This window comes from Anarhichas minor, unplaced genomic scaffold (assembly GCF_050575085.1).
Source record: "Anarhichas minor isolate MPS153535 unplaced genomic scaffold, ASM5057508v1 ptg000042l, whole genome shotgun sequence".
Classification (NCBI taxonomy): domain Eukaryota; kingdom Metazoa; phylum Chordata; class Actinopteri; order Perciformes; family Anarhichadidae; genus Anarhichas; species Anarhichas minor.
Window position 1 is genome coordinate 1,283,773 of NW_027466488.1, and position 25,264 is coordinate 1,309,036.

The 25,264-nt window shown below is 42.1% G+C and overlaps 1 protein-coding gene across 1 annotated transcript in view; it reads left to right on the forward strand.

The window, feature by feature from the left end:
* The first annotated feature begins 860 nt into the window (after window positions 1–860).
* Window positions 861–25,264, forward strand: part of sox6 (SRY-box transcription factor 6) — an 81,485-nt gene continuing 57,081 nt past the window's right edge. The window contains exons 1-3 of the mRNA XM_076110259.1: window positions 861–1,094; window positions 3,506–3,716; window positions 20,671–20,760. Coding sequence (XP_075966374.1) covers window positions 861–1,094; window positions 3,506–3,716; window positions 20,671–20,760 — 535 coding nt within the window. The remainder of the gene's footprint in view (window positions 1,095–3,505; window positions 3,717–20,670; window positions 20,761–25,264) is intronic.

A 25,264-nucleotide genomic window follows, 5' to 3' on the forward strand; every position in this document is an offset into this window, starting at 1 on the left:
CACACAGCATGAGTGTGGCCTCATTAATTCTGAGAAAAAGTGGAATCGGTTGTATAATTTCTGCACCAAAAAGAGTTGGGTTGTAAAAGGAATTAACATGAGTTTCCTTTGCACCTGATATGTCAAGTACAATATTCACTGTAATATTCATAGAAGCATGTGACAGATTTGTGAATTTAGTCCTCCACTATTACAGTAGTTTGATTTTTAAGCTGCTTAAGTAGGATTTGGCGGCCCGAGGGAACACTGTCACAGCTAAATGTTAACAGTTTCCTAATTTGACGAGTGGTAACAAAAGAAGATGAGGCTGGTTTTTGTTTGCGTTTGAAATTTACTCGCACAAGGAAAATTATAAAAACGTTGAAGGACAAAACCAAATCAAATCAACTTATAAATAATAAAAAGAAGATTAACACAGGAAATAGCAACCTCGTTTTACATCTCTGCGTAGAGTAGAAGGAGTTAACTTATTTGTGAGGTTTTTACTTTATATCTGGATGATAGCCCCACTGCCTGGCTGACCTACTGCCTGAGTTACTGTTTGGGCCAAGACCCAAGGAGGCACAGTTCCAGCCCTAGATCAAGCCATCCATCTGCATTAAACAAAGGATTAGGGACCCCACTGCCTGCTCCAAACTCCACAGTCCAGAGCAGCTACAGGCGACAGACAGGTGTAGCATTCAATCTGTGCGTTATCTGCTCAGGTGCACCACATTCAATCCCAGTTACAGCCATGCACAATGACTTGAACATAACTGCAAGGGGTCCATGAAATACTCAAAAAAACTGCATTCCTTTTCATGTACTGTTGATAAACCTTTCCTGACTCTATTCTCCACTTCCTGCTCCACAGCAGAGTCATGTCTTCAAAGCAAGCCACGTCTCCTTTTGCCTCTGTGGTCGATGGGGATGATGCCATGAGTCAGGAGCACTTGTCTTGGGAGAAAGAGGAGAGTGCTGAGGCCCATGGCACACCACAGCTGCCCCTGCACAGCCTGCTCCATGGAAAAACCCATCCTGATGAAATGCAGCAGCTCAGCAGCGTGCCGCCAGAGAGCGATTGGGACAGCCTGGTGTCAGCCCAACAGCGCATGGTGAGCCATGTCAATACTCTACATACACACATAAACCTTTGTCCTTCTTATTTGATGCCTCTGTGGTGAGGATGGAATAAAAGAAAACCCTTAATAGTTGGGGCATAAATGATAAAGTAAAAGTTTATTTTTAAAGAAAAGCTGGATACTTTCAAGTGTGCCGTACTGTTTTACTCTCCTCTCTTGGGGATTACACATCCTGGCTCAGAAGTCACCTATTGTTCCTGGCTTGTATAAAGAAGCTCAGGCGATATTCTATCCCTAGCTCCATCCCCCTGGTTCCCTGATGCTGTGAAACCTCTGGCAGAGCTGCCTATCCGAAGACCCCAGCATTCCAAACACTAAACCATCAGCTAATATTACGTTAAACAGAGGACCTCTAACTTTCCCTTTTAATAATGTGGATGGCTCATAAAATCGCATCATGACCAATGGAAGACCATGATGCGTTCTTGCTGCTATTAAAGAAACACGTCTTGTTCTTGGTGCACGCGGAGCTGCTTAGATGTGAGCGGAGCAAAGAAGAGCACAGGCACTTGTGGGCTATAGACATGGGAGGCAGGTGGTTGTCTGTAACAGACGGGTCCGTGGTAAAGAGACCCTGAGGGCCTCTGAAGTAGCTGTGTAGTTGGCCACTGAGACCCTCAACCCCTCAGCATTGCAGCACAACGCACACGAAAACCAGACTCATGAATAACCTCTGTAGCAGACTGCTCCGCATGATGCTGGGCTGTGCGTGCCAACGGTGTAGGTAATTGACAGGCAAAGGTTTACTCAGGTGTTGTCTTCATTTGTCGCACATTATACAAAAATATCTAATTGATCAATTATACATACTATAATACTCCTAATGATTATTTGTATATTGCTTCGGTAAAATAGTGTTTACAGAGTGATTTACAAATTTCTCAGCACAAATGTCAATGACAATGAGTCTAGTCATATCGCTCCTAAATGATGGAAAAGTACAAAGAACAAACAGAAATCTTGTTCTTTCGTTCTCACTCTAAAGAGTAAGTGGGAGGAAGGATGCAAAAAGAAAGGAAAGGTAAAAAGGAGGACGACAAGGAGAGATCCAGACAAGAAAAAGGGGACGACATAAGGCGAAAGGACTGAGAGTGTTGCCTTTGCTGATTATCTGACTCCACTGCTGTGCCATGCGTCTGTGTGGGCTGTGCCCTGAACCTTTGCCAGCTGATTAACCCAGCACTGCTCCACTCCCCTCAAGCACTCTCCACTGTCTCTGCCACACTGCATAATCATCCAACACAGGGCTGGGAGGTGCAGAGTAGACCGGTAGGTCGTGCCACCCTGGTGCTTGGTACCAGACCACCCTTCACACCACTGCAACTCTGCCTGGAGCTCCGACATGCAACGCAGGGATGAGAAATTGGCACTGACAACATTCCTGGCCTGTTTACGGCAATCCTGTCTTTTTATTTAGGATTGTCAGGGGCTCCAGACATGGTTCTATCATTCAACCCTGCTGTATTATACGCCGTTATCACACTGCTGTTGATTAAAGCTCAGTTTTCCATGACAGGCCTGCAGTATGGGTTGGCTACAGACGTGTGCCATGTTTATTCCCCTCACTACGAAGCCCAAAGTTTAAATCAGAGCTAACTGTTCCCCCGTTAAAGGCTGCAAACTCCTGGCTGCTTAGCCACCTTCTGCTTTCTCAGACTCCACAAACCATAATTAACACCACCTCCTGTCAGACGCAACCTTTGCCATGGTCTGTGTGCTGACTATACACTCCCTTGTGCAGAGTATTCTCTTCCCCCTCAAGCTCTCTCCCATTCTTCTCCCCATTTCCTTCACGTCTCTGTTTGTGCACAGGGAGCACTCAGCCAGTCAGCCACAGACAGGACCCTTAGTTAAATACTAAACCATACACAGGTGGGACTGAAAAACAACAACAGCTCGAGACAGGACACAGATTTACGATGGCTCAAGGCACTCAGCTGAGAATAGGTCTCCACTAGAAAATGAACAAATTACACAGCAGTCACCCCAACACAAATGCACACTCAAAAGCAATTTGAGGAATTACAGTTGGGAGGTTACTCTGTGTAGTCTCTGCAGATGAAAAGTAAAGGGCACATTATGGATATTCCCTATGAAAGTGTACCTCGTCATTACATCTCAGTTTTTTCACTTGTCATATCTCATTTACCAGCAAAGCCATCTCTGTTGGCGACACAAAAGTTGCTGTATGAAAGCCAGAGAGGAGCTATTTGATATGGCCAAATCGCCTCTGAGCTGCAAAAAAAAACTAGCAATCACTGCATTTGAATGAAAAACTGTCAAAAACCTCAATGGAGCCCTGACAGAATACAGAAACATGCTCCTCGTATAATACAAATACCATCCCTCGTTGCCACCCCTCCCATCTTTTGTTTGTCTTACAGGAATCTGACAGCAATAAAGTATGTTCCCTGTACTCCTTCCGGAACAATTCCACTTCCCCACACAAGCCGGAGGAGGGGGCCCGGGAGCGAAGCGACCTGCTGAGCGGATCAGCGTTTGGAACTCCGGAGCGCCGCAAAGGAAGCCTGGCAGACGTAGTGGACACGCTGAAGCAGAAGAAACTGGAGGAGATGACAAAGACAGAGCAAGACGGTATGACTCCCTGTGTGTCCGTCTGTGTGTGTGTCCGTCTGTGTGTGTGTGTGTGTGCGTGTGTGTATGGGCGTAGGAATAACCTTTTCCTCCTAACTGCGCCTGATCTTCCCAATCTTTTTCTCTTTCTTTCTCATCATTTTCTAACTTCCTGACTGTCCGCCTCTTCACTCTTTTGTCTCTCCGTCTCGTACACTAATGTGGGTACACACACAAGCTGTGAATACTGACGTCACAGTGTTTCCAGTTTGTTCTGAACTTCTTCCAATGTGACAAAGACTGTGTGGCAGTACACCTCAGCATAAGTGTGGTCTTCTTCCGTGCCAAGGCAAACTCTTTGACTATAAAACTCATAGTGCTGACCTGATGCCAGGAACATTACCTCTTTTTCTTCTGCTTCACAGAACAGTTTTCACTCAGCGCAGTTATTCATCAAAGTTTGCAACCCACAAACAACCCGAGCCCTTCTCACATCCTATTCAACACATCATGGACATTTCAGACCTTTCATTTTCCTAGAATTGCATGCAGAGAAAAAAAAATCCTTTTCTGTGATAAGACTGTAAGGTCTGTCATATCTGCACCCCGTTTCACCCTGCTCGGCTCTCACTCCCACAGCCTGCAGTCTATCAAGAGTATGGCGGAAAAACAAATATTTGAAAGAGCTGTGCTGAAACACATCCCCCTTCTTAATTAGGGCTGCAGTAATATAACTACATCCAATCAAATGTTAAAACCCCTTGGGAATGCATGTGTCTCATTTAGTGTCTGGGGAGCTCTTAGCTTAAGCACTTCATCAGACGAATAAATTAGACCTCTGTTAGCCTAAAAATAATTTGCCACTTCTTTTTTAAGTGTTCGTTTAGTGATCTTTGTATCAGAGCATCACAGGCCTCTCACCGGATAATCATTTAGCCATGTCCTGATATGCAGACTGATGTCATTTAGGTAATAAAAGACAGAACAATCATTTACCCGAACACCTATAAATGACCAATAAAGAATGAGAGGTATTTGAAACATTAAACACAGAAAGAATGCTGGTGCGCATGCCAGTATACCGTAATCGATGTCTTTTATATTGTCTAATGACCACTGAAATAGGCAATTTGGCAAAAAATGTAATAACGAGAACAAAATCCAAAGGTAAAAGCACAGGAATCCAGCAGATACATTTGCTTCCGTGAAGAGTTTTCATGTTTTCTCCGGGTTCACGAAGGCTTCTTCTGAATGCTCTAGCTTTCTGTCACACCAACAGACATGAATATTAGGAATATGCAGTCTTCTTGCTACCGGTCTTAGATCTGGAGCTGATCCCAGCACGCAAGAGAATGACGGCCCAAAGCGCTTTCACAGGACAAATTGTGGTTAGTCAAAAAAAGTCAAGCCGATTCTGTTACTACTTCTTTGCTTTGCCCAAAGGTAAAAATATATTTCACGTGTCATGTTTCTTGCAGAGTTGATTTTCAGGGCAATATTGTCAGTGGTCTCTGTAGCAACGGCGGGCGTTATGGTAATGAGCCCCAGCTGGTGAAGGCTGGTTGTTGCAGTAATTTAAATGGTGAAGTGCAGCTTGTAATCCAGGGCCGTATGTTAACGCAAGGAGGAGAGGGTGCTTTAGAGTGCCATACAGCTGTTTTAATCTCCTGTTAATAATAGAGACTTGGTTTGCCTCATGCGCTGTGTATCATCGGCACCTAAATAAACTCCCTTGTTGAAGGAAATTAGTTTCTGAGCAGGGAACACAGCCGAAGACAAGAGCCTCACAAAGTTCAGTATGCTGTCCCCAAGCTGCAGGAACCGAGAGATACTCTCTTCTTGAGAGCACTTGAGGAAGCTTCAGTGGTGATGATCAGTGATTACTGTAAAATGAAGGCAGAGGGACTCTTAAAAACTGCGAAAGGAAAATCTCGCAGAAATCATAATTGTATGTCTTTCTTTATGGAGAGATAGCCACTGTTGAAAATTAAAAAGGGCAGGATTAACCGGTTAGCGAAATAGAAGAAGGTTGGAGAAGCCATTTGTTGTCTTAATAATGCTGCTAATGTGGCGCAAGCAACAGATGAGCTAAATATATTGCTTATCTAAGCATGACAACTGTTGTGTATGATTCTGCTGCTTCGGTGCCTGTCTAGTCGGGATCTCAAGGTCCTCAGGGACTCTTCACCATCTGCTACCATTCTTCTCTGGACTTCCTTGTCTGGTCAAGATAGTTCATTGTACTGATGGATAAATGTGGTGACCTCAAGTGTAGAGGGAAAACAAATGGTCTGTGGTACACTTTTTACACAGTACATGTGGACCACTTAAAGTGACGTTAAGACTGGAAGCTTTGGGTTAAGAAGCCTCTTGGACATGTTATCCAAATGTCCCAGCGCTTCTTACTATTGAGTCATTTTTTTTTTTTTTTTTAGATATGAATTGTTTTTTGTTGTAACCACAAATTAGATTCATTAGTTTCCCATTTTATCGTAGCGTTGGCTGATATCTACGAAAGCCCTGGTGAGAAAACACAATTCTGATCCTTTTTCAAAGTCTGATCTAAATTGTTTTATCTACCGTGTTTATGCCTCAAGAACAGGTGGAAAAAGGTTCCTTAATTTGTCCCCCTTTATCTGCGAAACAAATGGAATAATGTATCAGTTTTCCTCTGGGTGAGTTTTAATTTACATAACTTTCTAACCCAATACATGTTCCTGTTGTTTAAAGTGCATGGGAACATTTCAATTCACCTGTAAGAAAACATTTACTACTATTTCATTCAAAGGAAAAAGATGAATGAGTTTCCTTCATTGACCATGAAGACATATAATAGAGAATAACATGATAACAATACAGGCGGTGCTCACTGGCTTCTCCATCCTTCCATCGCTATATATTTGTACCCTTTCACCCTCTCTGTCCTTCCACCCTTCCTCTCCGTTTCTGGTCCTTGAAGTGCTTTAAGTGCTTGTGACTGTGCTAATGAATGAAAATGTCCTCCCAGCAGCGAGCACCACATTTAGCTGAATAGTCACCTTTGCTGTAAAAGCTCTATTAGGCCAAGTTGCCAGCAGGGCTAACGATTGTGCCCCATGTTTATTTACTAGGTATTGTAAATGCATTATTTATGGTTAAGTCTCCAGACAGCACTTGTCAAGAGTTAAAAATGTCAGTATAAAGTATTAGGGGGAAAAGGAAAAATAGGCACCATTATAAAAACCCAAGGTGACCTTGATTTGATTCACATGCAATTAGAACAGTTTTATATAATGCACTAAAGTATGAATCAATACTGTGCAAGTCAACACAGAAAATGCGTTGTGTGGTGAGTCTTTATGATCGTCCCCCAAGACAAGGACGGGTAATTGAGTTTAAGCTCCCTGTCCTAGCTTTTAGGGATTTCTCTGGGCTCAGTATCTACTGCTTGAGTTCTTGCCAGTAAAACATGCAGTCATGTATGCCATCTTTGTGTTACTGAGTGTGGTATGCTGAGACAGGGGAAGTCTCATTTTGTGAGCTGTGTTCCAAAATAATGCCTATTTACCATTCAGTGTTATAGTTTCTTATTAGTGAAGTCAAACTTTGTCCAACATTTTACTACTGAAACTACAATAGCTGGTTCTAGCTGGTGTCCAGAATCCGTCATGGCTTAGTTCCCTGGATGCTGTTGAGAAAACGGTGGCGCACGTGATGCGACTCATGCAGACAGTGAATAGGCGTGGTGTGAGGACATTTGACGCAGGCACGCACACACACACACACACACACACACACACACACACACACACACACACACACACACACACACACACACACACAAAGAAGATGCCCTTCCTTAATACGACAGCTCTTTAGACCTGTCAGAGTGGATACAGTAGGTGCTCAAGCAGAATACTCAACACCTGGAGCCCCTTGACAGAATCATGGCTAATTAGCTTAGCAAAGGGGAACCATGCCACCATTCAGCCAAACTGCAACCTCCTTTAATCTCAGATAGAAGGATATTTAATGGATACTGAGAAAAGAGTTTCCCTTATTTCAGCAGCAGGTAACCTATCCATTGCTGGTGACATAAAACAGTACAACATGGTGCGCCATTGTGAACTAGTTCTGTTCGGGCACAGGGTTATATGGATGTGTTCCTGTGTTATCACTTAGACCTCTCTTTCTCTCCCTTTGCCTGCATCACCTCTCCTCTGTTTCTAAGTGTAATCCTCCTGGTGAGGATGTGTATTATCACTGTCTAATGACTGTGCAGTAGGTTGAGTGTGGGGGAGTGATCAGCATTGTGTGTGTAGCCCCAGGTCATTATCCTCTATTACAACAGGCCATGTAATGAGATTCAGGGAGGGGTGAAAGCTTTGGAAGAGAATAGGATCAGCTCTAAGCCTGTGGTCTGATTAGCACTGATGAACTCTTGACTCTGTTGTAACACTGTCCCCTGTCAGTGTCACAGCCCCTGCTGACTCCACATGGAGGCTCACTGGAAATTGTCTGCAGGTGCTTAATAGCACCAACAGATTTATTTTTGGGTGTTTATTTAGCTTAGATGTAGCATTCAAAATATTTTCTAAAGATATATTCTGTATAGTGCAGTCTGTATTATACATTATATTATATACAGCACCCCATCCCCTCCCCCCAAACAGACTGATGCACCTTTTCCCCTCCTCTCTCAGCTTCCTCCCTCACCCCTCTCCTCTCATCCCAGCTGCCATGTCATCTGGTTCTGCTTTATCCCACCTAATTAATAGGAATCTTTGTTATAATGATCTGAGCATGAGCCTCTGACTCCATGCATATGCAATGAGGTCGGAAATCCAGTTGCCTTGGTTGCAGATTTTGAGGCATTCTTCACACATAGCTGTACGCTGCCTCACACTGAATTCAGCATCCTATCGGACAGAGTTAGGCCGGGACCCTCCTTGGCAGGACACACCCACTTGCCAAACATCAGCAAAGCACCAGCAACTCTCCTGTGCACTGTGTACCTCCTTTAATAATCTGTTGCTTATTCTGACAAGATCTCAGCAAGCTACTTATCTTGGGGCAAGTAATCTATTTGATCAAATAGCAGAGTTTCATTTTTTTTTTGCGCGTGGATATGTGTGTGTATGTGCTTGCATATACTGTACATGTAAGTGGGGGCCTTCCTGTGCGTTTGTGTGTGTGTGTGCATGTGTGAGTGTTCTCTCTTGGCCTGTGGCGTGGAGCACCAGCCCAGCGGAGCAGTGCTCTGGTCTGTCACTTTTGTTTGAATAGGTAATGTAGATCTGTTCAGGCTGAAGAGACATGAGCTGGAATCGCTTGTTAGGACACATGATCAAAAGCGTCTCTCTGCTCTCTGCCAATCAACCCTCTTGTCACCCTGTGAAGCAGACGTTAAATAGATTTTTCGGCTGTATGCCGCGGGCAGCCTGCCAGCCTGACATGTGAACTTTCACAAAAAAAAAAAAAAGATACCCTGCCCCTCGCTCCCCCCTAATCTCCTCTTCCTTCGTGTCCAGTTTTTTTGCTTTTCCTTTCTTTTTCCTCTCCCCTTTTCCATGTTTTCCCTACCATCTTGACACCCGAATCTGATCCAAATCAACATTTTCCCTCCTATGATTTTTGTCTCCCACCCCATCTTACTCTCCAGTGACAAAGTTGCTCCTCTGCCAGGCTGAGATCAGAGCCCAGGGCTAAATGGAGTGGCTGTATGAGGGGAATAGGGAGCACAGAGTGTCTGGTCCTCTGCTGAATTATGTATTTACTATCTGTTCCAAAACAGAGCCCTCACATAACACTCACGTCCCCATAGGACTCTGGAAGCCGACACAGGTTTCACTTTACACAAGCTAAGATATAGATTTTGTTGCCCCTTTCAAAAAGGGAACCCTTTCTGCTGTCTTGGTCATTCAGATGACAAAACAAGCAGCTGCGTCTTCAATGTGCCATTCTTTGCATTCAAGATCACCTTCCCCAGTTCTCATATTCCGATTAGTCAACAGTAGCAACTGCTGTGGTGCATTCCAGGGGCCATCTTCCTCGGTTTCAGCTGTTGAGCGTGTCCCCCTGCACCCATGCAGCACAAAACTCCCATTGTGATCCTGGCTTACTGGCTGCACAGGAACCCCTTGATAGGAGGAAACGGGTGTCTCTGAGAGACAAATCACAGCTAGGGTTGCACAGAGTCTTGTTTGTCTTTACATACTCACACACCCACACACTATGTCTCGTCAGTGACATCATTGCATGTGCAGTAGCAATTTGGGGAAATAATAAAATATTTATATTTGCTGGTAGAACAAAAAAAACAATAGATTTGCCTCAGTGCTGTATTTGAGTGACTGGATGATTAGATCAGCAGCCGCTTGCAATGGCCTGACTGTTTTATGTGACGCCGCACTATTTGGAGGGGCACAGAGAACGCGGACACACAAGACGGCAGGAGCCATTAATGCTGCTATATTTGTCATTGGGCTACAATTAGGAAATAACAGCCTGGTTAAGTGATTAAAAGGATCATGATTAAAAGGGACATATGCAGACAAACTGCATATATTCAGGACAGTGGAGTAGGAGGGGCCGAGGCGATCAGAAATGGGGAGAACGGGCTATTCCACAATGGGATGGGGTGCAAAGGGAGGGCACATGTGTCCTGCTGTGCGTGTGTGTGTGTCTCTGAATGCCTGCAGTAGGGTTACACAGGGAGACTTGTGTGCCAGCTCAGTATCACTGTCCTAGCTGTGGCATTCAGCTCTCAAGCATTCTGCGCACATAACTTGACAAAAGAGCCGGTGTCATCTGACCAAGGATCAAAATAGTGTGAGCGTAACTCACACCCTGGGCACAGACAGCCTCTGTAGCCTGCTAATGATTTCAGCGCACATTGCAGGCTTATTCTGTAAGTCAAGCTGTAAGTCCAGCTAAGAGATCCGCCTTGACATAAGCAAACATGACAACTAGTGTAGATCAGCGACTTATTAACATATTTGCATTGTTTTACCCAAACAGCAAGCACGAATGTCTTACCCCAAACCTTGATGGTTGCCGTTTGAACAAAGAGACTATTTAATCAGCAGTGATGAAACACTTGATGCTTTTTCTCTCTCCTTGTTCAATAACATTACATGCGCCAGGAGATGAGATGAGGATGTCAGAAGGAATGAATAGAAATGTGTTTTATTGCACTGCAAAGCCTGAGTGCCAATGATTATAATTATTTGACGTCATGTCTCTATGGAAGTACCTCTAGAATCATTTTTAAGTCTGCTCCGGTCGAGTGGTTGATATGCTGCAAGACCAAGTCGTCAATTGCACATCATGAAGTTCAATCTGTTGGTTGACATTATTATTTAAAATTTGGATTAACGATTTGTTGAGGCGGCCTTTATGCTATTCTTCTCCCAATTAGCATAATATTGGATAAAGGAAATTGGGTCGTTAGCTTTTATACTAGCCTTTTACTTTTACTACCACCCGCCACACCTCATCTTCCTCTTTCCTTCCTCTTTGTCATTTTCTTCTGGGTGGGTGGTACTTTGCTCCACAAAGCCGATACTGTAAGCCTGTTGTTAGCTTCCCTGTTGTGAGCTGGACCAATGAGCTCAGTCGCTCATGAGAAGCAAATTTCTCCATCTTTGCCCAGCAGGTCTCAGTCCGTATGGCTCTGTATCCCACAGAAAGGGAATGGGCCAATTGAAAAGAAAAGTACAGCGTCTATTGTTGCTGAACCAACTTGAACAACAGCACACTGAGACACTTGGGCTCTGTGGTTAAATGAATGGGGGACTTTCTAGGAGTTGGAATGCTTAACCTTTATAAGTGCTGTGGTTTCTTCATCTTTTCTTTATCCAGTGGCAAGGCAAGAATCAGAATTGTGCAGTGTAGAAACATTCGTTTTTTAACATTGTAATGAATTTAATTTGCTCAGTAATTTTCAGTGTGTTGATCAAGCTGTAGAGATGCTCTACTGGTATGATAACACAATGTTCAGAGCACAAAAAAGATGTCTACTAATTCTTGAAACTTTAGAATGGGAAGAGTTTTTGTTGTATGCGTGCATCTGTTTACACTCCAGTAAGCAGTGCGCGTGCATTCTGAACTCTGACATCTTTGTAAACAAAGTTGGCTGCGAGATTCGATAAACAGCTAATTACTATTGAAAATGAGGAAGCCAATCTGCAGAAATAGAAATGAATAATACCCTCACTTTAAGTTTGTATTTTATTTGTATTTTACCTCAGAATTTGTCATTTATTTAAACTGAAATTAGAATATAGTATTCAGTTGGATGGAGAGTCACTCACATGCCTTTGCAAAATTCAACACATTTACATTATGCTGTATTACCAAACGTACAGTTTATAATTGTAATTTTTGCTTTTTTAATATCATCTTATAGTTCAATCTCTGAAGCTCATCGCCTTCGTCCAGCATTTATGATGAAATTAAGTTTCAATGTGTATACCAGACTTGGCTTCACTGCAAATTGTAATGCATTCATGTGGATCCTATTAGTCACTTTTTGTCCTTGTAGAGTCCGACACCCATTAATTTACTAAATCACACTGAACAGTCATGATCACAGTACTCTACATTTTGTTCACACATCTATTAATTTAACATAGTTGAATAAATGTGAATCTTTTCAAGCATTGATGAGCAAGTTTATATCTGACAGTTAAATTGCAGGGTACCCAAAAGAAATCTCTTCACTGTAAGGTACCCAGTATTTTAGTGTGAAATTATTATAATTTATTACAGTGTGTGGACCCTAATGATTACCAACATCAAATGGAAATTATAAATTTAAATCAAGTCCACATATTTCTCCTCGTAATGTTCATCTTCACAAGTGCTGATCAGCTTCGGCTGAGATTTCAGAAGTAAATCAACTTTTGCATGCTTGCACGCACTCAGTTTATCACATCACTATATCTTTGTCTGCTTTACTTTCCTGCTCTATTGTTATCTACTTGAAACAATTAATTAACCAGTGTCGCTCGCACCAGTGTCTTTATTAGGCTGATTACTATTAAATCACAGACGACTGTATGAAAGAAACACAAGATTGAAATAAATTGTTTTTGTTTTTTCTTCCTTCATTTTGATAAAACATATACCAGTCTTCCTAATTAATTCAAAGTAGCAATTGTTTTTTACCCAATGAATTGTATTTATAGCCGTGTTCAATAGACTCTGCTGCATGAATAGAGACTTTAAAGCAAAGGAGGGGAGATGAGAGGGAATGAAAAGTTAATTTTGCTATCCAAGCATTTAATGGTCCTAGTTCTTAAAAGTGACCTTGTGGGGTAGAGAGCGGAGCAGCACAGCAGCTCCTTCCAGATGCACACATGGCATCCATCGGGGGCACAATCACGCACAGTCCCAACACCTCAGGCTCGGACATATGTTGAGTTTTATTTCATTCTTCTGACATTAATCCTATTCACCAGCTGTTCTGCCAGCTGCCACTCTCCGGCTTAAGGGGAGATTGCAGTTTTGGGGGCTGTGAGTACTGGTTTATCTTGGCTCCTCATCTGCTCCTCACGAAGTTTTGATTGGATTTTTTTTCTTTGCCCTCCTCCTACTTCCAGGTTCCTTGAGTTGTATACTTCCCTGCAATCTTTTTCTATCTTTGAACTTATTTGCTTTTGTTTTACCCCTCTCTAATTTGTGCAGTCAAGGGGGGGGGGGGTTAGTGTTAAGGCTGCGATTTCACTTTGAATCTTGGCTTTTTTTTTGGCCCATGCCGTCAAGTATTCAGTAGTGTCCTTTGACGTATGTTCTAAATACACACGTAATATTTATTACAAACTGTAATTCTGAGCATGCAGCACACTCGCCTCTTATCTGCCCCTTAACTTCTCTCACTCTTTCTCTCAAGGAAGCATTTGTAAGGAATCACAGTGCTGAAAGCTGCTCACCCCACAGTCATCTAACAGCATTTCTGTAGGATTACCCTGGACATGGCCTCAGCCTGTACAGTTATGATTATTGACATATTGGGTCTGACATATTTCACATTTATGTGCATTGTCTGGAAGCATACTCAAGTGTTCTCAATGTCATTTCTGCTGAAGTACAGCCGGGCAGTCTGCGAGCAAGGGCTGCAATGAATTGATCATTGCTCACTGCTCACTTTAATAATTCAAGCCTGATTGCCACAGAGTGCCGCAGTAAAATGGATTGGGAGAGGTCACATGCTGCTCAGCTCAGGAGGTGAAGCCTCTTGGGGATGGTTAATTCATATATGCTTGATAGACACGTGTCCTATTTAGAGAGGTCAGTGTGCTGTGTGTGTGTGTATACGGTTTCTCAGAATGGCCAGGTCAACACTGTGGGATTAACGGTGGTCAGTGCAGATAAAGGCACGGGATACGGTAGAAGTTCCTGGTCACAGAGGCCAGCATTTGTTTTTTTGCTTCCTGAGGAAAAAGCAAAACTAATCAAAAAGTTACCTGCAAATTGCACCTTCTAATCCTTCTAATTTACTGCTTCTTTAAAATTTGCTACTCAAAATTAGACAGTTTGTAATAGTTTTAACCTGTGATTACATGTGAAGAGGTCTTTCAGTCTACTGCATTTAACTCTGCAACCTTCAGCCGCTAATGGGATAAATACAAGGAATATAATTCAATTAGCTGGAAGCACATGAAATGCTTGCCAAACATCAAAGAAACAGGGCAGCAGAAAATAAACCATTGAATTGAACGGATTCCTTAAATTCAAACTGTTAACCACTTTGTATAACACTGTTGATCCAATACCAGCCCTAGTGAGCTTTTCAGACTCTTATTCATGAAAACACTTTTGACTTATCAGGATAAACAACAACTGGCCCATGGCCAGTGATGTTGCCAGTTTATGCTGGCAGGCATGTACACAGGTGAGATACGATGTCATCACATTGAGGTAAAAAATGGTACAATAAGAAGTAAGGAAATAGAATGGAAGGGAGTGAGGCAGTAAGGGAAGAAAGAAGTATTGGTGCAGAGGAGATGCATCCGAACCTCAGATAAAGCAAGTCAGGTTATCTACAATATATTTATAGCCACTGTTTACCTGACCGAACAGGATAGTCTAAAGGTGACTAACAGAGATGTTCACCAAGTGGAATAATGATAAGGTGTCAGTTAAAGAAAGCCCACCACGAGGTGCAGGTGCTCCACAATACACTGGCATGCCTGGACCTTTTTTTTATTTATGCATGCCAGCACTAGTGATTACATATTAAAAAGCTGGAATTATCTAACTGCACCAAAAAGTCTTCCAGAAATGGTAGAGGTTATTAAAACTGTTGACAACGAGGAAAGGTAATTGCCTGAAAATGAGCGACAACGCACTGTTGTGCTCAGAATGTTTTTTCCCCCCCAGCTCCCTCTTTAGCGTTTGCATTGTGCGGCATCACCCGGGTGTGTAACCTATTGCGTTCCGATTGCTCCCTTGCAATTAGTGCCCTTTTTGTCCTCACTTCAATAACGCCATGATTATGGAGACTTCAGGAGTATTTGCAGCATCCAACAGCTGTTGTCTCAGGGACTACCGGCTGAATGACAAAAACATGTTTTCTCTCTGCATTTCACTTCCCTGCCTGCCTCTTGTAATTATTATGTTTTATTTGGTGTGATGATGGGGTCTTGTTTTTAGTGTGTCTGTGATTAAGATATTCAAAGGACTCCTTGGAGTGTGTCACATTCATTTTCTTTATCAACCTCGACTTTTGATTTGTTTCCCGCTCTGTGCCTTGCGGATCGGAAATTAGACGTCAGCCTATCATTGTCTGACTGACATTCTGAGAGTTTTATCTCCGAGATAGAAATGCACGCCTCAATTAAAGAAATGAAATGAAAATCTAACACTGCGTTTAGGGATAGAATTTAAAAAAGCAATTTAGGACATTACAGTTTATCTTCATATATTTCTTTTTAGAGTTTAGACACATAGTTTTTACATGTGTAATCACATGATGCAGTCAATGTAGTGAAGTAAATGAAAAGCACTAATATCATATAGAGGAGTAATTAAGGCATAATGTATGACTGTATAAATCATTGCAAAATAAGAGTGATTGGTGTCATTTTAAACCAAGTAACGGTGGATATTCCTCATCCCATTTCTTACTTCATTAGACCTTTTAGCTTGTAGGATGAATGATGTTTAACCATTTCTAGAGCTCTCTGTGAAGTATAAAACCTCAGTTTCTATAGGCTCACGATATTTTCAACAAATTGCATATGTACTTTACAAGAATCTTGTTTGAGGAAATAATGTCGATGCATCATTTTCATAGTAAATATATTTTTTTCCTTTTTCTTTAAATGCAGTCCCTACACTGAATTTGTGTATTATTGCATTTTTTTGTGTCATTTGTTCAGTTTTGTTATTGCCGTTCATAGATCTTCCTAACGCCCAGTTTGATGTTCTGAGGAGGTTTTGGTTTTGGTTGGCTATAATTGGATTATGACAGATTGTAAAAAATGTGCTCTATTCAAGCTGAAGCTTGTTTAGAAACTCTAAACCCAATTTCCTCGTCACTGCAATGAGGATTGTTTCCCTATTTGCCTTGCTATACTGTATGTGCCCCTCTGCATTCTGGGGAGGAAATTATTTATATGGTCAGTGTCAGTTGATCATTGATTTGGTAATTGCATGTTTTCCCTTGAGGCTGGGACTGATATACAAGGCCAATGCTAAAGAGGAGGTCTCTTAGTCTGTTATCCATGACTTATGGCTAATTTGAGTCCCCTAGATAGCTCTCTTTTCTCTGCCAACGGCTTTTCAACACAACAAACACTCAAACACGAGTATCATCTTTCGTCCCGGGAGAATAGTGCACGCAGAGAGGCTCAGAATGTGGTGGCAGACAGTTGAAACGATTTCATTGCTGACAACACAGAGTAATAAAACACCAACTACTGCATGTTGTAACAAACCATTTCCGTGTTTTGAGACAGTCACGGCCTTTTGAAACACGATGGGGGGGTGTTTGCAATAAATTTAATTTAGATTGAAAACATTGCAATGTTATGCAAACTTAAATATACACACTGGACTTCCTATCTCCATGGCAATCTGAAGAGCCATTTGAAAATTAGTGTGTCATGATTTTTTAAGGTCTGCTTTATTACTGTCCAATTCCAAAGTGACAAGATTTGATTTGTTTGTGGCTCCGTTTATTTGTCCATTTTGTGTTCCACTCAATAATTTGAGCTTTTCTACAGTTTGCAATGATCGTTTGAATGAACTGCTCTGTTTAGAGCGCAATAAAAACATAAATTAGCAAACAACTTCCCCCTGCCTTCGCTTCTCAGCCCACAGGCATTTATAGCTACCTAGCACTCAATTTAATAAAATGTGTGTGAACAATAAAAAACACAAATTCAGATTATTAGTTGTTGCATTAAAACAACGGAGAGTAACATCAGTGGGCGCATGCTGTGTGTGAGAGGGAAGGACATTTTCGAGTCAGTCGGTGTCGGGACAGACAGTTAACGTTAACCTGCCTCTTAGCTTCACTTCTGTGGTTTATGCTGAACATGATATTCTGGCAGCACTGACTGCCAGGTGCTGAAATCTTTGTTTATGTCACACATCAACCTAGAAACATTCCTTTGTTGAGATTTATGAGGATCATTAGCTTTGTTTTTAATACAGTAAGAAAAAAAGAAAAAGAAAAGCTGTAGCTTAATCTCGGCATCGCATCTCGGTTTAAAGTGTCTAAATCCCAGCGCCTGTTCACCCACATCAATAAGATCACAGAATACTTTCACAGGAAAGCTGTATACCAGAGATGACAGCGTTGATGGGAGAAAAAGATATTGAATTAGCCAGTGTTGAATCAGTGATGACTATTCACTTTCTTCTGACTGCCACTTGGAAATGCTTAAGAAATCCCGAGGAAGGGTTCAGGGCATTTTTCCAGCTTACCAGCCCCAGGCCCAGAGAAGAGACAATGAGACCCAGACAGGCTTAGTAGTCCAGAAACCATTCCCCCCTCAATGGGTACACGTCTTGGACGCGCACTCCAATAGTTTTGTCTTGTATGTTGCTATCTGTGCTAGCTGCAGAGTGGTGGGGGTCTGTGCCAGGCAAAGGTCCATAGGGACCATTGGAATCGCCGGGGCTGGAGGAAGTTGGTCTGGGTCCAGTGGGGCGATCTGGGCTTGGTGACAAGCCAAGCTGTCTACTGCAGGGACGCTGGGAAAATGTAAATAAGAGCCTGATAAGGGCTATTGTTTTCATTCCATTCTCATCCCAGCTGAATGGCCTGCTCCCCAGCCACAGAGCATTTTATCTCAAGAGGGGGAGGGGAAAAATGGAAGGGGTGGGGGTGCAAGAGATTTAAGAGCCCCCATAGGAAAATATAAATAAACTTCTCTTGTTTAAGCTAATTCCCCAGTATGTGATGTCCTACTTTGAAAGAACAGCAGCAGCAAAGTCTTCCCCTAAAACTTCAGAAGTTCTGCACTAACTGTCTTAAATAACTATGTTTGCCTTTAAATTCAACCAGCACTTCATATCCAGTGAACTCACTGAAGTGTGAATCTTTTATTAGAAATAATTCGTTGTTATATGGGGAATACAGTGAATTGTCATTTTTTTACATTCTCTGTGTCGTAGCCTGACAGTAATTATTACATTGATACTAACCAGTGTTTCCATTGGCATCTATAACGTCTCCAGAAAAAAAAGACAGGCATTTTAGAAACTGAAATAGCATTCCTCCTATTAATCTAAATTCTTCTGAAAAATAGGCTGTGGACGGGTGTTTTGAAAAAAGCCAGACATCTCATTTATTGTTTTCCCCGAGCATGCCTGTGCAAAAGTTGCTCTGCTTTCACCAAACCCATTTTTGGTTGCCTGTTTTGTCCACGCTGTTCGAACACTGAACGATGTTCGAGAGTTATTTTATAGACTAATCCAGGTCATCATTCACCTCTCCCAGGTGGAAGGCAGGGAGGACAGCGGTGCATTCCAGCTGTAGTCTTTCCTGTTGGAGGACTTGGCAGGTTGTGTCTGGCCCGACGGAGGGGATGGAGAAGTGAGGGAGAGGCAGCTCTCCTGGGAGGGAGGTGGAAAGGAGGGGGAGGACTGGAGTAGAATGGAAGCTGGCACCACATTATCTCCAACAGTTGGCGCATTGCTTAATGATCAAGTGCTGGAGCAGCATCTGTGATGAAAGTGTGTGTGTTTACTTATGTGTGTGCGTGTGTGTGAGAGAGCATATGTGTGCATATAAACATATGCTCACGATGTTTGTTTAATTCCCCTTTACACTACTTATGAAATAAGGCTTTTTTTGTGCTTTAGGGGAGAGAACGTCGTGCACTGAAGTTGTTCTGGCTGTCTCAGGATTATGATTTGAGGGAAGTTTGTTGTTTTCCGGGAGAGGAAGCTGTCTCACCCAGGGGTGGAGGAGAAGAAGAGTTGAGCTCTGCTACTCCCCCCTGCCCTTAACCCCTGTTTTAAGATCTGTGATCTTTGTGCTATGGAGGGAGTTAACGCACACAACACACACAACACACACAACACACACAACACACACACAACACACAGCCTTTTCTCTCTCACTCTCTTAGGGTCAAGGGGACAAACTGTGAGTTGGGAATTGGAAAGTCAATAAAGCAGAAGTAATGTTATAATGACCCTGAGCTGAAGATGTCCTGTCGACCCCCATCACGTTGGAGGAAGTGGACAATCAAACAAAATGGTCACTCTGCTTGATCTCTCTGAAAGCCATTCTTAAACAAGGCCAGAAGAACTGCCGACCTCTCCTTTACTCCCAGTTCCTCTGAAGTCAGTGTTTGTCAGAGGGAACAACAGTGTTTGCTTTGTGGAAGAGATGTTACAGATGGATTAAAGGAAACAACTCTTGTATACATTCTAAACTGGACAAATGTCCTCTGTGTTTGATGTCAAGGATGATAATAGTGAAACTGGAAGAGTCCAGAATATTGCATGTGCCCTTCTCAGTCTGTCTCACTGTTTCTCTGAATTTCACATTAAGTGCAACTTGAAAAAAAATCAAAAACACATGACGGCTTCATTAAACTGAGAAAAACCTCCTCTATGTGGCATCATTTTAACCATTAACATGCTTCTGAATTGTGTCCTTTTATTGCTAGAAGTGTGATCATAAGCGATCCGCAGCTAGATATGTGGTAAGGCTATTCATTACAGAGCCCCGGGGCTTTGTGGTATTAATTAGTGTGTCTGCTTTGGTTTTGCATTTTGCTCCAAATCTAGAGAAACACACTTTTACAAATCATCCTCGGGCTCTATATGAAACCTGAGGACAGATGCTATAGAGACCAGAACAGCTGTTTTAGACAGTACATTAATTGTTCTCACAGAACTGGATTGTACATGATTGCTGCTTGTTTTAATCAGACTCAACAGGACTGCAAGCTGCATGTCTTGATCTAGTTCAGATTGGAGGCAGATAGTTTGTGGAGATGGCGTCTCAAGGTGGAGGGGTGGAGGCCTGCCTGTGCTGCTGGGTTTGATGGGAACAGGCTGACCCCTGAGCAGTGCAGGGACGGTGGAGGCCTGGGTCAGCCGGCCCAGTGTGTTCTTTATCAGCTACCCCAGCGACAGCATGGCAGATTGCAGCCATTCCTCCTCTGATTCATTGTCTGCTGGACAAATGTTAATTGTTTTCATCATTGGCAGTTATGTGAACGCTTAGACGTAGCCAGTCTCACTCCTTGTCTCCCACTTAATGTTTGTCTCTGTCCCTATGCTATCCCCACAATGTCTGCTTCCCTCCTCACTCCACCCTTAGCTCATCTCTCTGCCGTCGGGCTGAGTCACTTTTAATGTTCGCCGTGTGATACCATCAAAAAAAATACCCCTCTCTCATCTGATACGCTGACTTTCTTTCATTTTCATTTTAAGTGAATAGATTAAGAGGTTTATAACATCCACAAAACTTATTTTGTCGTTGAAATGACTTAAATTTTCTTTACGCATTTTTTTTCTTCAGATTCCTCATGCATGGAGAAACTTCTTTCTAAAGACTGGAAAGAGAAGATGGAGAGGCTCAACACCAGTGAACTGCTGGCAGAAGTAAAAGGTAGGACTTCAACACACAAACACCACTTTAAGCCGTGTTAACAAATCCCTCATTCCTATCAGACGTACATAATCTATGTACTGTATAATCTCAGACACAGCCTTGTACTCTGAATTAAAACAAAGGCCTTTGGCTGCCCTCTTCATTCATTTCTCTCCTCCCTTATCTTTTGTTGGAATGCCCGACTCTGTCCAGACTGCTGTCTTTAAAATTCCAGCCCATTTAGACTCGTTTTGAGGCTCTCTGTGCTTGTCAGTGGATTATTGTTGTTGTCCCTTCAGACGGCCCCGAGCTTAGCTACTCTGCTCTGACACATGCAGTGTGTTCATGCCGCTCTGGTAATTGTTGAACCCAAAGTGTGCTTGATGTAAACAGAGGGCGGCTGAGCTGAGAGCAGAGGAGATGGTGCGGCGATGCACAGAGTCGTCTCCTCTGTGAGCCTGCGATTGAGTGGAATGTCTTGACTCTGACAGTGAACGCCCTGAGCAGCGTATCAACTGCGGCACGGCAAAGCGCAACTCAGCACTCCCCCGGAATCTGTTTATGACGGGGTGAAGGTGGGCCAAAGATGGGCAGGGCCGCTGCTCAGTCCTGAGCACTGACTGTTACTGAGAGCTGGTGTGTTTATACTGCACAGGAAAGCACAATACCAGCTGGCTGATAACACCAGGCTGTCACTGGCTCCTGCACTCTCCCACCAGTGATTACCTTCATTAAATTATATTTAATCTCTCAATAAAAGACTAAAATGTTTTTGTTATTAACATTTCATGAAGATTATTCACACACATATAAAGAGAGCTCATTTCACTGCTGTGCAGGTGATTTTGATCATTTGCTAAATTGTTTATTTTTTTGAAAACAAGGGTGACATACATAAATAAAACTTGTTTGGTTTTAATTATTGAATTACACTTACAGAGAATTATAGAGGAGAGGAAAAAAATGCTGTTGAATCTTCTAATAAGTATATTCATTGGCAATAACCTTAATGAACTGAAGGATAAATCACTGCTTGGTAAACTAGATTCATTGTACCTGCCTGTATACTGTGTGCCACTGTAGATCAAAGTGCACTGGGTAAAATGTTTTAAATGATTTAGCCTTTTGAAAGCTGGTCTGTTAAATTACAGGCAGGGCATTTCTTCTGTTTGATGAATGGGAACGGGAAGGTTACTTGGTGGTCTGTAAACAGGTAGGGAGTCTGATAATAAACACGATGGCCTCTGTCTGTTGATGAGTTATGGAGACAGTCTATACACCACAGTTACCAATATAAATGCGTCTCCTATCACAGTGCCACCCTTAGATTTTTAATTAGCATGCCATTTCATATGACTGTAGACATTTCAAAGGGCTGCTTTGTGCTCCCCCTTACAAATGTCTCTCTCTCTGCGTTTGATGTCTGCCTGATGTAAATATGGGCAATTAAAAAGAAGTCCAGGGCTGGAGACGCACAAGGTCCGCCTAATTAAAACACAAACAAAGGTACATAGCAGAAAACACCTTATGATTAAGATCTAAAGTGTTATGATGAATCAGAGGTTCCATTAATTGTAAGGTTAAACTCAGCATAAAAGACAAACAGGCATGTAGGTTTGAAATGAATGAAAGGAAGTTGAGAATAAAGGCTGGCATGCAGATAAAGACTACAGTACCTACTGGCACAGTGGCCTTGCATATTCTATGCTGATTAATCACCCATTCCTCAACCAATTATTCTGAGCACCTTGTAGGTTACCTTTTGACATTGTTCATCAAAACCTTGAAAGACAATAACAGTAATTGTGTTATTGCAGAGGCAAGTGGAGAAATCTGACTGGCGGGGAAATAATTTATTTTTGCTCTTAGAAAACAAATACAAACGAAAAACAATCGGTGTAACAGAATTTGACCCCAGGCTTTTACCCATGAAAAGAATGACATTCTTTCACTGCAGTTGTGTTCAGACATGCCCTGAATACTTGTTCCTGTTGAGGTGAACATGCACGTACAGTAAACAAACAAAACAATAGTATCAACAACATCGGAGATTTGCTTTTAAGGTCTGCAAACCCAACCAACCATTTACCTCTTACAGATGACATATCTATTATTATAGCTTATTGTCATGTGGGTGTTTGTCTACATTATGTTTTGCTTCTGAGGCTAAGACTATTTTTAGGTTCAAGAGTCAGTAGAAACAAGCGCAGTAATCCAGTTGAGGCGGTCTGCTTAAGCCAGACATAAAAAAAAAGGTGTTATTAAGGGTTAATGATCTCAAATCTCCATCTGCCTTTTCTTGTATGCTGTTGGGGCTTAGTAGCAGCAGGGGCAGGCAAAAAGGAGAGTTTGCGAAAGAGCATTAGTGGCGGATTTCTTTTCACCAGTCAATTCCAGAGCTAACTGTTTGTTTTCATACCTGAGCTTGGCTGTCAATCTGCAGGAACGATGAAGGAGGGAGATGAAATCTCAGAGCAAGAAAGGGAGGCCGTCTGGAAGGGCTCCAAACCACAGAAAGTAGCAGATAATAGGAGGCAAGGTGGAAGGCGGAGCGCAAGAGGTAGAGAGAGAAAAAAGATTTAGGATACTTGGACTTCACATTTACAATTGTATACCTCAAAGAGATATTTTTCCTTAAAAAAATTGCATAGTCCCCATTCTTCACATGATTGAGGACACTTCCAATCATTACTTCCCTATTTTCATATGTAGGCTACTGTATGTATGTATATACTGTACATTATAGACATAGTCAAATGCATACAAATATAGCACACAGTGGCCTACGCAGATAAGGTTGCCCTCTATTGCACGCTTGCTATGTGCAGGGTCTTTGAGCCTCGTACTCAACAGAGCTGTTTAAGTTTCCCTGCTGAGTGCCAGTTTCCCGGACCCCCGTTGGGAGAAAAAAAAATGCTCAAGCATTCACTCAAACTGAAGAAAATATGTGGTTACTAAATTGGAACACAAGCTGTATTCATTCTCTCGGAATTTACAAAATATATATATATATATATATATATATATTTAAAAAATTTAAATAAGAAAAAGCTTAACATTGTACACCAGCGTTGAAATGGCAGCTTGAATTCTGAAGCAGAAAAATCGGGGCTCTTGCACTGTCAGAATCAATTTAAGAATGGTGTCGACATGACAGTGGTCGAGTGCACACAGACGGTCCTGTGGCAGGCAGATAAGTGGAAGCTCTTTAGGAGGAGAACGCAGGGCAGGGCAGGGCGGTAGCTGAGACTGATTTGATGCTGGCCCTACCTGTGCTGGCTTTACTCCTGAACAGACAGAAAGGAGTCCACTGTGTGAACACAGAGCCCATATTGTTCAGCCATGTGGGTTAGCTTCAAAACACGATTATTCACTTCAAACTGTTACTTTATTCCTAATGGCTTCCATAAAGTGAGGTTTCCATGCACTAGAGATGCACATCACAATATCTGTGCCCGCATTTCCCAGTGACACAGACTTGCATATAGCTTTAGAAAAGAGTAATAAAATATTTGTGTGTTTTAACAACACACTCTAGATAAATATTATGTATATTAGGTTTACCAAACATACAAAACCATTCCCACAAACGGAACAAAACGGTATCTGTCCAGTTGCTCCAGTCAAAAATGCCTCAGTTAGCATTTTCTCCACAACACTTCAGTCAACTGTTTGCCCTGTGCACTCAGGTGAAATATGAGCCACAGTAAATCATTATTCCTCAGGCCACATTTGCCAGATGAATGTATGAGAGTGTTGGACTGTGTGTTTTTCTCCTCTAATGAATTGAGGAATTCAGCTTGTGGCAGTGGAGGTATAAAAAAAAGGAGGTGGTGTGTGTGTGTGTGTGTGTGTGTGTGTGTGTGTGTGTGTGTGTGTGTGTGTGTGTGTGTGTGTGTGTGTGTGTGTGTGTGTGTGTGTGTGTGTGTGTGTGTGTGTGTGTGTGTGTGTGTGTGTGTGTGTGAGAGAGAGAGATATAGGGATAGAGTTCTCTGTTTGTGTTTTGAATTATATTCCAGTGGTTTGTTTAACTAATGACTTTTAAAGTTGTATGATACATTTCATAGAAACAAGCGTAATACTCCTGTTTTCATTTGAAGAGAATGTAAAACATTTACAGAGCTGACAATAACACACCTGTCTTTTATAAAAAGACACTCCACTGAAATATTCCTCAGCAAAGCAAATAAGATAAGATGATTTATTGTCATTGCATGTTAAACATCCTCACTGCATTGAGAAGCTGCTGAGGGGTTGACCTACGTTAATTCCAAGGATGTAAATTAATACATTAATCAGATGTGAACAGATAATAGACTCTGATCAGATGCAAACATCCGAATTTTAGGGATCTTCTCAAAAGTGCATGCAAGACAAGAGAGGTTTTCAGATTTTTATTTCAAAAAAATCTCATCTTTTATGCCACAAATTTTATTTTCTCCTATTTTTATTTTCTCAATAACTTGTCGTGACGGGTAGTTTTCGCTATAGCTGTTTGCACTCCCGAAAGGTGCATGCAATG